The following is a 13,940-nucleotide window of genomic DNA, read 5'->3' as shown; positions in this document are numbered from 1 at the left end:
GGGTGGGCGTGCACTTACGTGTAACGAAGACTTTAATTAGGTGGTTCATACTTGCCGATACACTCAGGGCTCTGTGTTTGTTCATAGAGATGCTGGGTTTTGTAAATACATGTCTGTGTAATTACATAATGTGACAGAGACACGAGCCATAAATCAATGCGTTTTGTTTATGGTGTATAGCCTGATAGGTGTTAAGTTCAAATTGCACATGGTCAGTGATCGAAGTTGTGTATTGCATATTGTCTTCAGCAGACAGGCAGGCAGGCAGACACATAGGTGTCAATAAAACAGACATTGAGTTTTGTCTGTGACAGAGGCATATCTATATCACAGTTAGAAATTCTGACAATGCTAAATAATGACGTTGCTTTTAAGTATCGAACTGAGAAAGTGACTCGGTAACAAGAACGTGTGGTGAAATATGAAAATACGCAATGCCATTTTAGAAAGTGGTCAAATGTAACATATGTTATATTTGGGATTACACTTTCTCAGTAAAGTACAGATTCTAGTACTTTTGCGCTTTAGTCCCATTCGGGACTCCAACCAACACCCTCAGAGTCAGGCACCTATTCGCCAGCACACAAAGTCAGACGCCTAGACGGCTCAGCCACTGCGGCTTCCACAAAAATGAGTGTCGGATAACTGGTAGTCTAGACTGCGGACTTTGTGTACCCCTCTGATAAATGTTAATTGGCACGGCTCTAAAAAGTACTAGAATCTGTACTTTACTGAGAAAGTGTAATCCCAAATATAACATATGTTACATTTGACCACTTTCTAAAATGGCATTATGTATTTTCATAGCTTTCGGCCGTGGGAGCCGTGCCAATTAACGCTTGTCAGAGGGGTACACAAAGTCTAGAGTACCAGTTGTCCGACTTCCATTTTTGTGGAAGCCGCGGTGGCTGAGCGGTTTAGGCGTCTGACTTTGTGTGCTGGCGATTAGGTGCCTGACTCTGAGGGTGTGGGTTGGAGTCCCTGATGGGACTCAACCCCAAAGTACTAGAATCTGTACTTTACTGAGAAAGTGTAATCCCAAATATATCATATGTTACGTGTGGTGAAATAGTCAAATGAAATTATATAAACAGCTAAATCGGAAATCTACTGTCATAACATATAAAAAGCTTGCGCCTGTTAAATATCAACAAAACATGAGAAAAATAGCTCACATCAAAGCCTACGCCGAGTACTCACCACCAGCGAAGGTTTTTCGTCTTGAAATGTCGAACGCCTCACTGGTTGACACATAACTGAGTAGATCTAGATCCTTAACAAGGTTCAGTAGATCTAGATCCTTAACAAACCAAGGTTCTGTTAAGTAACATCCCGTAGATTAACTTTACTATGTGTTGTTTGTGTACACAACCAAGATTAGACTAACTCCACGGGGTTCTCGCGTTATTTTTCAACGACCTTATAATCCGGACATCCCGCTTTAGGTGACAGCAGAGACGGCCTTCCAGAAACGAATGAAATAGTAGGTCCCGAAATTTTGTAATATTTTTTTTTTTATCGCACTCGGCAATATTCCAGCTCTAGAGTCTGGGCCAGAAAAAGCATTGACCAACCGATCCCGTTAGTCGCCTATTACGACAAGCATGGGTTGATAAAGACCAATCTCTGAAAGTGAATCAAAGAATGTATTTAAGCCCTCACACAATCGTGCTTTCTGTATTGGGAGGATGCAAAAGACTCGCAATACCTAGTGCAATATTATAAAACAATCTTTGTTTCAGGTATATGCGACTTGATACGACTACATGAATGTCCGTACGTATTGTATAGCCATTTCTATGAGAGTCTACTTACATCAACACATAAGTGGTAAATGACCGACAAGCTTTATCCAGATTTGGCAAAGGATCACAAAATCATCACATCGCAGTGACATTTCTAGTATGAGTCGTGCAGTATAGCTACACTGGTTTATAGTAACTACAGCAACGTCAAATGTACTCAAAAGCAAAACCAACAAACAGAATCAGTGTTAAACTTTTACTGCTGCGAATGAAATGAAAAGACCAATGTTTCAAGGTAAATCATAACGCCCCACCTCTAAAACTGTATTGAATGGAAATGACACAGAACACCTGGATTTCTGGCCCTTTAAAGTGAATGCTGCAAGCCATGTTTCTCGAATGTCATGCCTCTTGCAAATTGCGTGCAGTTTGACCATTGGTTGGTTGCGTTTCTTCGACCATTTTAGCACTCTCTTTCTCTCATTCACAATAACGTTTGCCTCGGATTATATATTGTACAGTACAGTGCTGTATCACATAAGCAACGATGAGTAAATTACATTGTCATGAAAAGAATGTATTTTCAGGAATTCCGAAAGTCTTGGACACATTAACGGTGAGTTGAAGCTATCAGAACAATATACATGTAATATCAATAGAAGGTAATAATGAGTAATACGTTACAGTCTCACGTGCACTGTAAGAAAACATTATTGAAGTCTTATATAGTTAATATTCAGCAAACAGTATTTCGTTGAAAAAGAAATCAATAATGCCGCAAACACAATCCCTCTAACGACACTCTTGGATTTCTTATTTAGAATGTTCTACGTTAAACAATTACATTATATTTTAGTTGGGGAGAGCAATCTGAGGAGCTCCTGTCAATGTAAGTATTATGAGTGATTGACACTCCTTTCATACCCGAGGGGCGGTGGGGTAGCCTAATGGTTAAAGCGTTGGTTCGTCATGCCGAAGACCCGGGTTCGATTCCCCTCATGGGCACACTGTGTTAAGCCCATTTCTGGTGTCCCCCGCCGTGATATTGCTGGAATATTGCTAAAAGCGGCGTAAAACTAAACTCAGTCAGTCAGTCAGTCCTTTCATACCCAGTATAATCAAGCTTTAGACCCGTGTTTGGGACCTGGGCTATGCTCTTAGTAAGAAGAAGAGGAACGATAACAGTTAAGCAGTGTACTGACCAGTTAAGATGCTTGACCTTTATAGTAATCGCCCTCCTATCTTTTGACTTGGAGTGATACCTTACCTTACCTTGTACATTGTCAATCGTGACCGACGACGGGTCGCTGCTGTGTTGTTACGTAATTTTAACTGCTGACGCCATATAATAGAAATTCACCGAGCGCGATGGCTTTGATGGATATGTCTATCTTACGTCACTATAACCTGCTATGTATCTGTCAGTGTTCAATCTGACGCATAAACATCCACTGTTTGATTTGCTTGTAGATATGTTATGTAATGAAACGTTATGAATATTTCGATTTCACTGAGGCTTACGTAATAATTATATCTGAGAAACTCAAATATTTAAATAGACAATATTGGAAGTATATTGAGTGTATTTTACACTGCTATACTAGCACATCGTAGAAGCTTTATCAGATATTACCTGCCAATGTCTATTTCGACATAAAGGATTTCAATTTCACAGTTTCACTGAAGTCACACTCTCTATTGTAGGCACTCACACGCCACACTGCGACTGTGACACGTAAGTACAGGCCAACAATCAGAGAAGCATACGAACAACGGTTGTTGCCGCCATTCTCGCTGATATCGGTAAGGCAGCGACGGCATATTAAAGAAACCCAATGACATTCGTTACCACTCGCCCCTTTCCGTAACCTCCAAGAAGACTCGTCCCCGTCTCGATGCTTGTTATGTGCAAAAAAAATACGACAAACCAGTCAGAATGCGCTTAATGACTGCGATATTCTGATAAAAATAATTCCGAGTACTTAAATCCATTATGGCATTGCTTAAAAAATCATGAAAAATATATATCGTCCCATTGAAGGTACAAGAACATAAGTAACAGAATTGTGCTGCCTAATGTGAAGTTTTTAATAAGAATAACGCGACTGACTGTGAGAGATTAAAATTCACGCTTGTGCGTTTGTTCACATTACGACTTTCATGAGGCCAATTGAGCGTATTTCTGACGATCTTGTGGGCTTCTTTGGGAGATTGTACGTGCGCTTTACACCATATTTAGGAAAAGTAGTTATAAATTGCTACGAGTTTCAACACAATAATATTAAATCTCTATTCGACCGATCAACTTTAACATTGGGCTTATATTTCACATCTCTGTGAATAGTATAGTCTGACTTTTTAGGGTCGTTTATATATTTTTCAGAGCATTCATTTTAATATTCCACCAGAGGTTTGGCAGCAAGGTTTCATGAATGTTCAGTTTAAGAAAGATTTAAGGTATTTTTTGAGTATCTGCTGAGGGATTTAATGTAACTGATAAGAAGATTATATTCTTTGTATATTCAATAAGTCAAATCCATTTGTGATTTTAAAACCCTATTAAGAAATACACATTTGGAAATATAAGGTGAACAGCTGGTTATAATTGCGTTCGAATATGTGTTTAACAAAATTTAATATTGTTCTCCTTTTTTAGTTTTATCAAAGAGGTTTTATTATTTAAGATAAATAAATAAAAACATAAGCAAAACAAGCGATACACTTTTCGAGTGCATCAGTGATAATAAGTACCATTGGAATCAACAGGAATCGTTCTTGTTTGAAGTAGTTCTGATGTTCCTGTGCCAATATGAAATCCTTCCAGAGGGGCACGAGTCGCTATTCGGCTTGTCCCGGAATAACACGAGTTGGTCACGAATGTCCCGATGATTGAACACATCTCAGGTCATGTTCCAAGCATCATGGGAAGATTGGCCTAACTGACATAGAGTTACTGGCTTGATCTGGTCCTGTCGTGGGAGTCTTTCCATCCCAGCCATGTTCCATGTAATCGTAAATAATAGATCATTTTAGTATCTGAAACTCTCTTCATTACAAATATCCCATGTGGCTTCCGGAAGAAGAACTTTTTAACATTTAGTATGTTTAGAATATATAATAAACAAACGTCAAATTATATCATTTTCGTTTGATCTTAAGAATATAATACTCCGATAATGGAAAAGTCTTGACCATTTTCATGAACAAATCATATCTGGTGCAAAGGGCAATAAAGTTGTGAAAATTGTGTACCTGTTCGCGAAAAGGGTAATTCTAGCACGACAATGTGTGATACTCGATTCTGATTGGCTGAGAGCTCATCAAATCCGTATTTACATGACAGTTTAAAGACCGCTAATTAAAGTGACCGATTCACCGCGTATGAATACAACGAACTCGTTGACCGTATTGTTTGTAAACAAACATGTCTGACATCGGAGACTTCTACCTCGGCAGCATCTTTGATGTTTTTTAACTGAAAATCGAATGGTTCGACGAAGAATTTCTGGAGCCTAACGCAAATGACGAAACTTCGAAGCTGGAAAATTCTACAGGTAGCTATAATTCGTTTCACATTTCTTAAATTGAAAAGTCAGCAGGCGTCAACTCGAACGCTAGGTGTATGTCTATTTATATAAAAAGGAAAGAAAAAAATAGACTGAAAATATTCCTGTTTATCTCTTGTCTTGTACGAAATGTTTCCTTGCATAAATAATCAATTATTACGAAATTTAACGGCAATTTAATTTATTCATAAGTAAATATTTCACTCAAATTTACCATTTTACTGTTTTACATATCAAAAATGAACCTGCTACCAAGCGTTTCAAAACAGTGACCGACAATGATCTTGAACATATTGTTTTGGATTCGAGGAGAAAAACCACCCTTCAAACAACTGCGTGGGGAGTAAACATCTTGAAACGTAAGAGCAAAGACAATCTTTTTAAATTAACAAAATTATCAAGATTTGGCCTAACATATCCTATGATTAACGAGGGTGATGTAAATCATCTTGAACATGTTAAATAAAGTTGTTACTTACCTTTAACAAAATGATATTAAAACATTGAAGCGCACATAAAATAATATTTTTTAAATTAAAATATATTTCCAGAGTGGCTACAATTTCACGAACTCTCTCCCGAGTTTGAGACACTTCCAGTTGATGAAATGAACGCTCTGCTAAAGCGATTCTACGCTGAAGTCCGAACTTCCTACGGGAATTATTATGCCAAGTCATCGTATGTGGGGATCCGAGCAGCGATCCACAGACACCTTAGACAGCCACCATTTAACATGAACATTAACAATCTTCAAGTCAAAGAATTTCACTCGGCCAACGCCGTCTTTGCCGTTTTTGCAGCCCAGTCCTTCAACTTCAACTTCCACTGTGCAGGTTCCCCACATAAAAGCTGGTATGTCGGGTCTTATCCAGATTGGGAATAGTAGCGTCGTTATTAACAATTACTTCCATGAATAAAGTTAACGGCGAGTAAACTTTGCGAGTTCATAACTTAAATGGGGCGAGTCGATTGTGATACAGAAGGGGAGGTGAATAATTCACTTTAGAAAATCAAATAATTGTAGTTGCTCACAGTATAAACTGTATATTTTGTGATCTATTTATGCTACTTGTTACATACTGGTTACATACTTGCTACATACTGGAACCATACTGGTTCCTGAAATAAAGCAAATTGTGCTGTTGAAAATGTCTTATTTTGTTCATTACACAACCTGTCCCTCAACTGGACGATTCCAAGCAATTTCCAGGAAAAGGGCCACTTCACGCCTTGTGTTCTTGCGCTCCAAAGAGTGCGGTTTTAAAACGCTTATCTGTCGTGCTAGAATGAAGATAAAGCTGGTCTGTTTTCAATTTTGCGGACCTTTATCGTTGATTTAAGAACGCTAAATGTTCAATTTAAAAACGCGTGAGGTTTGTAAATTGAACATTTAGCGGTCTTAAATCAACGATAAAGGACCGCAAATTTGAAAACAGAGTAGCTTTATCTTCTAAGCATGTCCTATTAGGTATTCTCAGTCCGACCTAGCATTACGTTGCCATGCGACGGCGGCCTGTAAATATAACAGATTATGAAATTAAATAATCAATGTACTAGAAAATACATTTTGCAATTTTGAATTACGACTGTTGAAGTGCAGACGTATATATACATGTGTAGCAACAGGTCTGTTTAACAACAAAGTGGAAGTCAGTTTTATTGTCTCGGACCAATCTGTATAGTTGACACGGATAAAATGCTTCTGAACATAAAGTGAAACCTGGGGGAGTTAAGTCCACCAGCAGAAACATCCACCCAGTTCAAGTAAATATGATAATTCAGTGGGGAAGTATACCCACTCCTGACTATCCTCGTAAAGAGAGTCCAAAAAAAAGTAAAATAGCTGTGACAATTATATGCAAAGACAACAGAAAATAAGCATACTGTACTTCCTGGAAGAATGGCAATGTACTGCAATAACATGATTTTAGTTTTCCTCTCTTTGTATAATAGTATTTAACAGACAGACAAACCCAAATCCTTGTGAGATCGACCTTGTCCGACCATAATAATGAGGATGATTATTTTTTCAAAAGTTTGGTTGGCGTGTCACTGTCAGGTTAGACATGCTCATTGCTGGAAAGGGCGCTCTCTGGATCTGAAGCTGCTGGAGGTGACAATGGCGCGATGTTTCTGAAGGAACAGCAGTCCACACCACTGACGTTTGTTGCCAGTTTACCGACCATTACGGTGCATGTTTTTTCCAGAATATAGATGAACTGACTGTAGGCGATGTCTCGTTTGAATCGTACTACAATAATATGATGAGAGTTTGCAGAAGTTTGTATTTGCTGTTTCCTGTCTATTTCGAAAAACCTGCTTCCTGATCCATGGATCAGTCGTTGACTTTGTGTTTGGTGGCACCCATTACATAGTCTACTAGTAACAGACTGTGAAACACTGAACGTATTAACAACTGGGCACGTCTGCCAGTGCCCATCAAGCCAATAGTAGAGGCTCCAGGCGCTGTAGAGATAATACACTAATGTATTATAAGCAAAATCAATGAGATTGACAAACATATGGACCCACAGAGTATTTTCGACAAACTATAGGATACATTTCGGCGTAAGTTTTACACACATTCATGTTCTTCCATAGGCATTTATTCAGAGTATAGTTGTTGAGGCCAAGTTCTCAGGAAATATTTTTACCATCCCTTGAAATGTCAAGTATCGGAAGATACCTACTTTCAGATTAATGTATACATGATATCTGTTAATGCCACCAAAAGTCAAGATATTACATGTGTATAGAAACTAAATCAAGATATCAACTGTTATACGTACTTAATAGATGAATATCAGTTTTATGCTGAAACACAGACACAAACTGTGTCACTTAATATTTATAATATATATAATAGTTTTGAGCAAGCAAGCAAGAATGATTGTCGATGGACAGTAACTGATATACTCTGTAGCGTGTAGTAGGTAGATATTACCTCTGGATGCCAGAGGGGCATATACACTCCTCCAAAATAGAAAGGCGTGGGTGATTTTGAGAATATAGGACACATGTAGCTGCGGCTAAAGAATACAAATATACTAATTCTTACCCAAACGTAATATTTGTGTGACTGTAAAGAGCTTCCGCGCGAAACGCGGCATCTGTTTTCCCTTGTTTAAGGAGTGTTTGAAGAAATATTCGCCAAAACGTCACCAAGAAGACATACAAAGCAAAATGCATGTGTAAGTAAGCGGAAAAGCATGCGGTATCGATCACTATAAAAAGACAAACGTTGTGTTTAATCGTGTCATTCGTATTTGCCTGGAAAAGAGGAAATCATCATGCCACGAGTGTCGCCAATCGAAACATCGCCATAAGCCGCCTTGCAGCCGGGGAGTCAGAGTCTGCAGTTGCCCGACATTTCAACGTTCATCCGAGCACCATATCTCTCCTTTAGGATCGTTTCCTGCAGACCAATTCCGCCCAAGATCAACCACCCAAGCCTAGGACCGCTACATCCGGGCTGCTTACTTGCACAACGTATCCCTGGTTTGAGAAGGATTTCCCACCAAACTGTCAGGAATCGATTGCGTGAAGTGGGGATTTGACCGAGAAGGCCAGTTGTCCCCACTGTCTTGAGAGACTTCCATCAGTGCTCTCGCTTGCATTGGTGTCATAGAGTCCGGAACTGAAACTGGGGGCGAGTCTGGTTCAGTGATGAATCACAATTTCTTCTTCACCGGCGGGATGGAAGACAGTGTGTTTACCGTCGGAAAGGCTTTGCATTGTCAGGTCGACAGATTCGATGGTGTGGGATGCGATATCCAGCACACAAAGATCTGAGCTAGTGATGGTTCAGGGGAAATTGACAGCAACTCGGTACATCAACGCAGTCATTGCACGTCACATGCTTCTGATTATTGACCGACAGAGGGAGTGGTTCCAGCATGAGAACTCTACTTCACATACAGCACGCGTCACGGTCCGCTACCTTGCCGATTCTAAGGTCAATGTCTTGCCATGGCCTTTCGGATCACCAGATCTAAACCCGATACAACACCTATGGGATGAACTCGATCGACAACTGGTCATCGTATTGTAGGAAGAGTAGGGAAGAATTCCACTATAGAGACTTCATCGACTTATCCAGTCTGTGCCAAGACGGTGCCGAACAGTAATTGCTGCAATTGGTGGCCATATAAAGAAATGACTTTCACGCTATCTTGTTGACTCAACTAAAAAGAAACAGGCTAATAAATTATGCTGTTGTGTTGAAATCCTTTCCTATAGACGGGTGATTTTTCACCTTTTTACCATTAAGATTACATAAAAATTGCTCTTAAACTAACGCAATATATTCTACAAAAAATGGCTTATACGTTTCTTGTTTGAAGAGTGTATGTACGTCCTCTTCAACCTTTCGAATAAATTCAATTATACTTCACAGTTTGGAATTCTGCGGGGAATTTCAGTTCCTTTATATCCTCCACTATCATCTTAGGCAATGGAAGTACTGAAAATGGCCTCTGAAGACTGAGTACATCGTAAATGTCATCATTTTTCACACCATATAATTTCGCGAATCACGGCATTATTTCGTGTCATAGTGTTATTGCTTTTCGGATGCTTAAGAACGAATGTTGCCTTACTCATCATATGGAAATTTGAATATAATAACTAGATCGATAACTGACAAAGCTCTTGCGCCAATTCTGAAGGACAAACATGTGCACACAAACATATATATATATATAAGGAATTGTTTTGCTCATGGAACGTGGAACATGCTACCCACTTATATAGCAGTATCTCTACCTGGCCGTTCAAGTGTATAAAACTTGAATATGTCGCTCGTTTCAACCATACACGTTAACATGGGGAGGAGAAACCCATAATATCCTATTTGAGATCTGGATTCCTGGACAGAGGTGGAGTTGATACCGCCTATTGACGTAAGAAATCATTCACGGCACGCGTACGGTATGGCCTAGCACTGTCGTCCATGAACACTGGTCAGGTATTGAGAGGAGGGTCATCTAGTTGTGGTACAAAAACCCTGTCTGGGATATCACAGTGTATGAAATAAGGTAACATTCTGAAGTTACCAGCCCAGATGTCTGGCTGGGGTTTGGGCTTATTTCATACACTGGATATCAGCGATGTACGCTTTCTTTCAATACATTTTTTACTGATCGCCAGTTACAAGGTCAGGTTTCCAGTCAATTGCAATTGAAAGCCCTCCCCCTTCCACACACGCACTGTGAATGAGCACGGCAAACGATGAAAGCTCGTCCATCAGTCATGAACAAAAGAAATCGACCTTCCCCTCGACCTCGAATTCCACTGACATAGAACTTCACACCAAGCTAAGCAAGCTGCTTCTGCTCTGGGAATAATCACGACGTCGCCGTGCACGCTCACACACCCACCCTACATACGTCTCTCTCCCTCTACCTCTCTGAGAAGGGCTGTACCCTCCCTAGGAACTGTCGCTCACGGTCGACTTTAACGCCGACGCTCCTAAACGACATTTTTTGTTGTGGTTTTTTTATGGCCAATCGGTTTATAGTGAATGACAACCAACGTCTCCTTTGCCAGTGACCCTCAACGGCATTCCGGCATTTCACGAGCCACCTTGTCACTTAAGGAGACCCCACATTTGCTTATCAACATCAACAACGAAATCAATCTGATTTGTCAAGTTATTTAACTTTAGGAACAGTTTACGGAAAATTGAATTTTGCTTAATGACGGGTACACGTGTCCATGCAGCACGTGCATATCTAAAATCAATTCAAGCAGCACCCAAAACGTCAATGCTCATAAAACAAACATAATTATGATATGAATGTAAATGACTCTTATGTGGGTTGAAAGTGATGGGTGTTGCGATACGTTTGTTTTCATTTCTATACATATATGTATGGTGTTACAGTCGTAGATTCGGTCAGTGCCAAGCAAACGCAATCTCTCGCGCAACGTTTTCTTTTTAGCTCTTATGAAAATGTGCATGCCGAGTGGGTTTCCACGTGTTTCACGTTTAAAAATATACACCACACATTATAATCTCAGTTGATTCTGTTTTGTTACTGTTCCAGTCATACGGAAACCCCTACTTCATCGATGCCACCTTTATCTACGTCACCAACAAGACATCCTCCAGAACAACTAGAAGCCACGGGTAAGTGGGAATAGCAGATCAAAGCTTCAAGGGCCCCGACCACTGTTCCTTGAACTTGTATTCTGAGTAATGTTTGTTACTTGGCAGGTGGTATCTGTTTGACCACCAGCTTGATGTGGTGCTGAAACCTCCTCTTAAATGGGGGCGGTGGAGTTAAAGCGTTCGCTCGTCACGCCGAAGACCCGGGTTCTATTCCTCACATGGGTACAATGTGTGAAGCCCGATTCTGGTTTTCCCCGTCGTGATATTGCTGGAATATTGCTACAAGCGGCGTAAAACCATACTCACTCACTCCCGCCGCCATATAGCTGGAATATTGCTGAGTGCGGAGTAAAACTAAACTCGCTCACTCACTCCTCTGAAATGTTTCATTGTAAGAATGTTTTCATTCTACACGTATCACGGTCAAGCATGTCCTGCTTGACTGTATTGATTTTTCCATCAGAAGGGATATATATTTACATGTCAAAACAGTTAAGGATCTTTTTTATAATGTTAATTATCATTTAATAATTTGAATTTAAACTTACTATGATTTAATAATTTGAATTTAAACTTACTAACTTTTTAAGCGCAGTATATATGTCGTTTAAATTTATGGCTAGATTGTCTAACATTGCTAATAGCTGAAGGGATAGAGTAAATCCAGCTAGGATCCATGAAGGAAGCAAATGTACTGTAAGTGCCCATGGTCCCTGGTATGGTGATCTACCTTCAGCTGTAGTTTTAAAATTATAACTGTGCTATTCTAGTTAATTTTTTCTCCTTCGCTGTCAGGTTTTTATAATTTACCTTTACTTATTGTGAAATTAAAACTTGTTTTAGTGACGATATAGCTGAAATACTTAAAATTTTACCTCACTCATTCCACACGTAATCCCAGTCTACTAATACTGCAGCTTCCTGACATCACTTAAGACAGCATGCGTTGCAATTACATCTTGTTCAGTTTCAGAACGGAAGATTTCAATATCCAACTCAGACACATGCGATGAAGAAGAGCCCCATCACTGTGAGTAGAACTTTGTGAAATATTCAAAATCTTTGCATTTCATTTCTGCCCATTCATACCTGCGTGAGGCAATTAAGGAAATATACACTTGTATGGATAACACCTCCATCCCGTCAGAATTTGAAGATCCAATCAAGCAGTGGACAGTTTTCTGTAGAATACAATCATCTTATCTGACGGTCAAAAGAAATGTTTAGCGGCTCACAGAAAATGTCACCTGGCATACTCCGTCATTCCTCTTGGAGGGCCTGAATGTAGCTCAAAAGTTCAAAAGTTCTAGTGCATGGGTGGCTCTGTATGGGTGGCTCGTGGTAGTTCTGTATTGGTTTGGTATTACACAGGCCTTCCCTACCATTTATATTTCTTGACGTGTGGCTGCGGCATCGAAAGCGACATCTGTTTTACATGTGACATGGACGTGTATCACTTTCTGCATAGAGCATTGTTGTGTTTGGACGATTTCTTTTGGATTGATTTAGTTTAAATTTAGCTATTTAATTTGTGTCATTTCGTTGGTAAATTGCCTTGGTATAGTTTCTTTTGATTGTCATTTTTTTAAATTAGTATCCAGCTTGTTTGACCTTTCAATACTCACTGTCTACCTGTCACAACATTTGCCACTGTGGGTTGCAACTATTAACTGATTGCACTTCGTTTGACAACCAAAGAATTAAGCACCTGCATATGCTGCTTGAAACTAGGTCAATTCAACATCGTGTTGTAAACACCTTTGGTGTCAGCTGGGCGGTCACCACTTCGTGACTGCCACCACACTCTGAAATAACCGGCGAGACGCCAGTGGCCTTACCAAGAACAAGGTTACAGTACTTTTCAGTGATGAATCGTGACCAGACTTCATAAGCATGAACGATATCGCACGACCTCATTGTGACAGGGGCCAAAAACTTCGACAAGACCACTTTCGGCGGCTCCCAACGCAGTGCACTCCCAATTAGAGCTATATGGGTGCATGGATATAGAAACATGCCAGGAACCAAGTTCTCGAGCGAAGCCTATACCGAGATCCGATCGGGTCGTTTGTCCCTTCGGGAAGCGAAGAGGAAGTACCACATATCGCAAGCCCAATACACGCGAATCCGAGGTGGTATAGACAAGCCCCAGACGACGACATGGCCGAAGTCTTCGAGGGTCTGCTGAAGAAGTGTCGCCCCATGTTGCTTTTCGGCCGAGAGAAACAAATCCTGGAGCAATCGGGGACACACCTTCTACGAGCACTACCAGATACCCCACCAGTTTCTCGAACTCTGTTTGCTGTGTTTTCGCCCACTAGTAGAAGCCGGCAAAATAGTCAATTTCGTCTTCATCTACCCACCCCACCAATTTCGACCCTCGGCGGGCAAACTCCGAATCATTCTCGCCAACGACTGCTATCCGAGGCCCAAGGACAGACACAACCGATGCACCGACTGCCTCGCCACTCTATCGGAATTGCCTGCTCTCTTCGGCCCCGACAACTCTATGTGCAA

General features: G+C 40.3%; 1 protein-coding gene across 1 annotated transcript in view; it reads left to right on the top strand.

The window, feature by feature from the left end:
- LOC124292288 (titin-like) overlaps window positions 1-13,940 on the top strand; it is a 194,577-nt gene that overhangs the window by 162,189 nt on the left and 18,448 nt on the right. Inside the window, exons 23-28 of the mRNA XM_046729354.1 lie at window positions 1,743-1,776; window positions 2,333-2,361; window positions 2,602-2,634; window positions 3,450-3,480; window positions 11,359-11,441; window positions 12,391-12,453. Coding sequence (XP_046585310.1) covers window positions 1,743-1,776; window positions 2,333-2,361; window positions 2,602-2,634; window positions 3,450-3,480; window positions 11,359-11,441; window positions 12,391-12,453 — 273 coding nt within the window. The remainder of the gene's footprint in view (window positions 1-1,742; window positions 1,777-2,332; window positions 2,362-2,601; window positions 2,635-3,449; window positions 3,481-11,358; window positions 11,442-12,390; window positions 12,454-13,940) is intronic.

Source organism: Haliotis rubra, unplaced genomic scaffold (genome assembly GCF_003918875.1).
Source record: "Haliotis rubra isolate DU_JTF1 unplaced genomic scaffold, ASM391887v1 Scf511, whole genome shotgun sequence".
NCBI classification, from domain to species: Eukaryota; Metazoa; Mollusca; class Gastropoda; order Lepetellida; family Haliotidae; genus Haliotis; species Haliotis rubra.
Note: the sequence above shows the minus strand (reverse complement) of the source record. Positions and strands in the feature narration are given on the sequence as shown.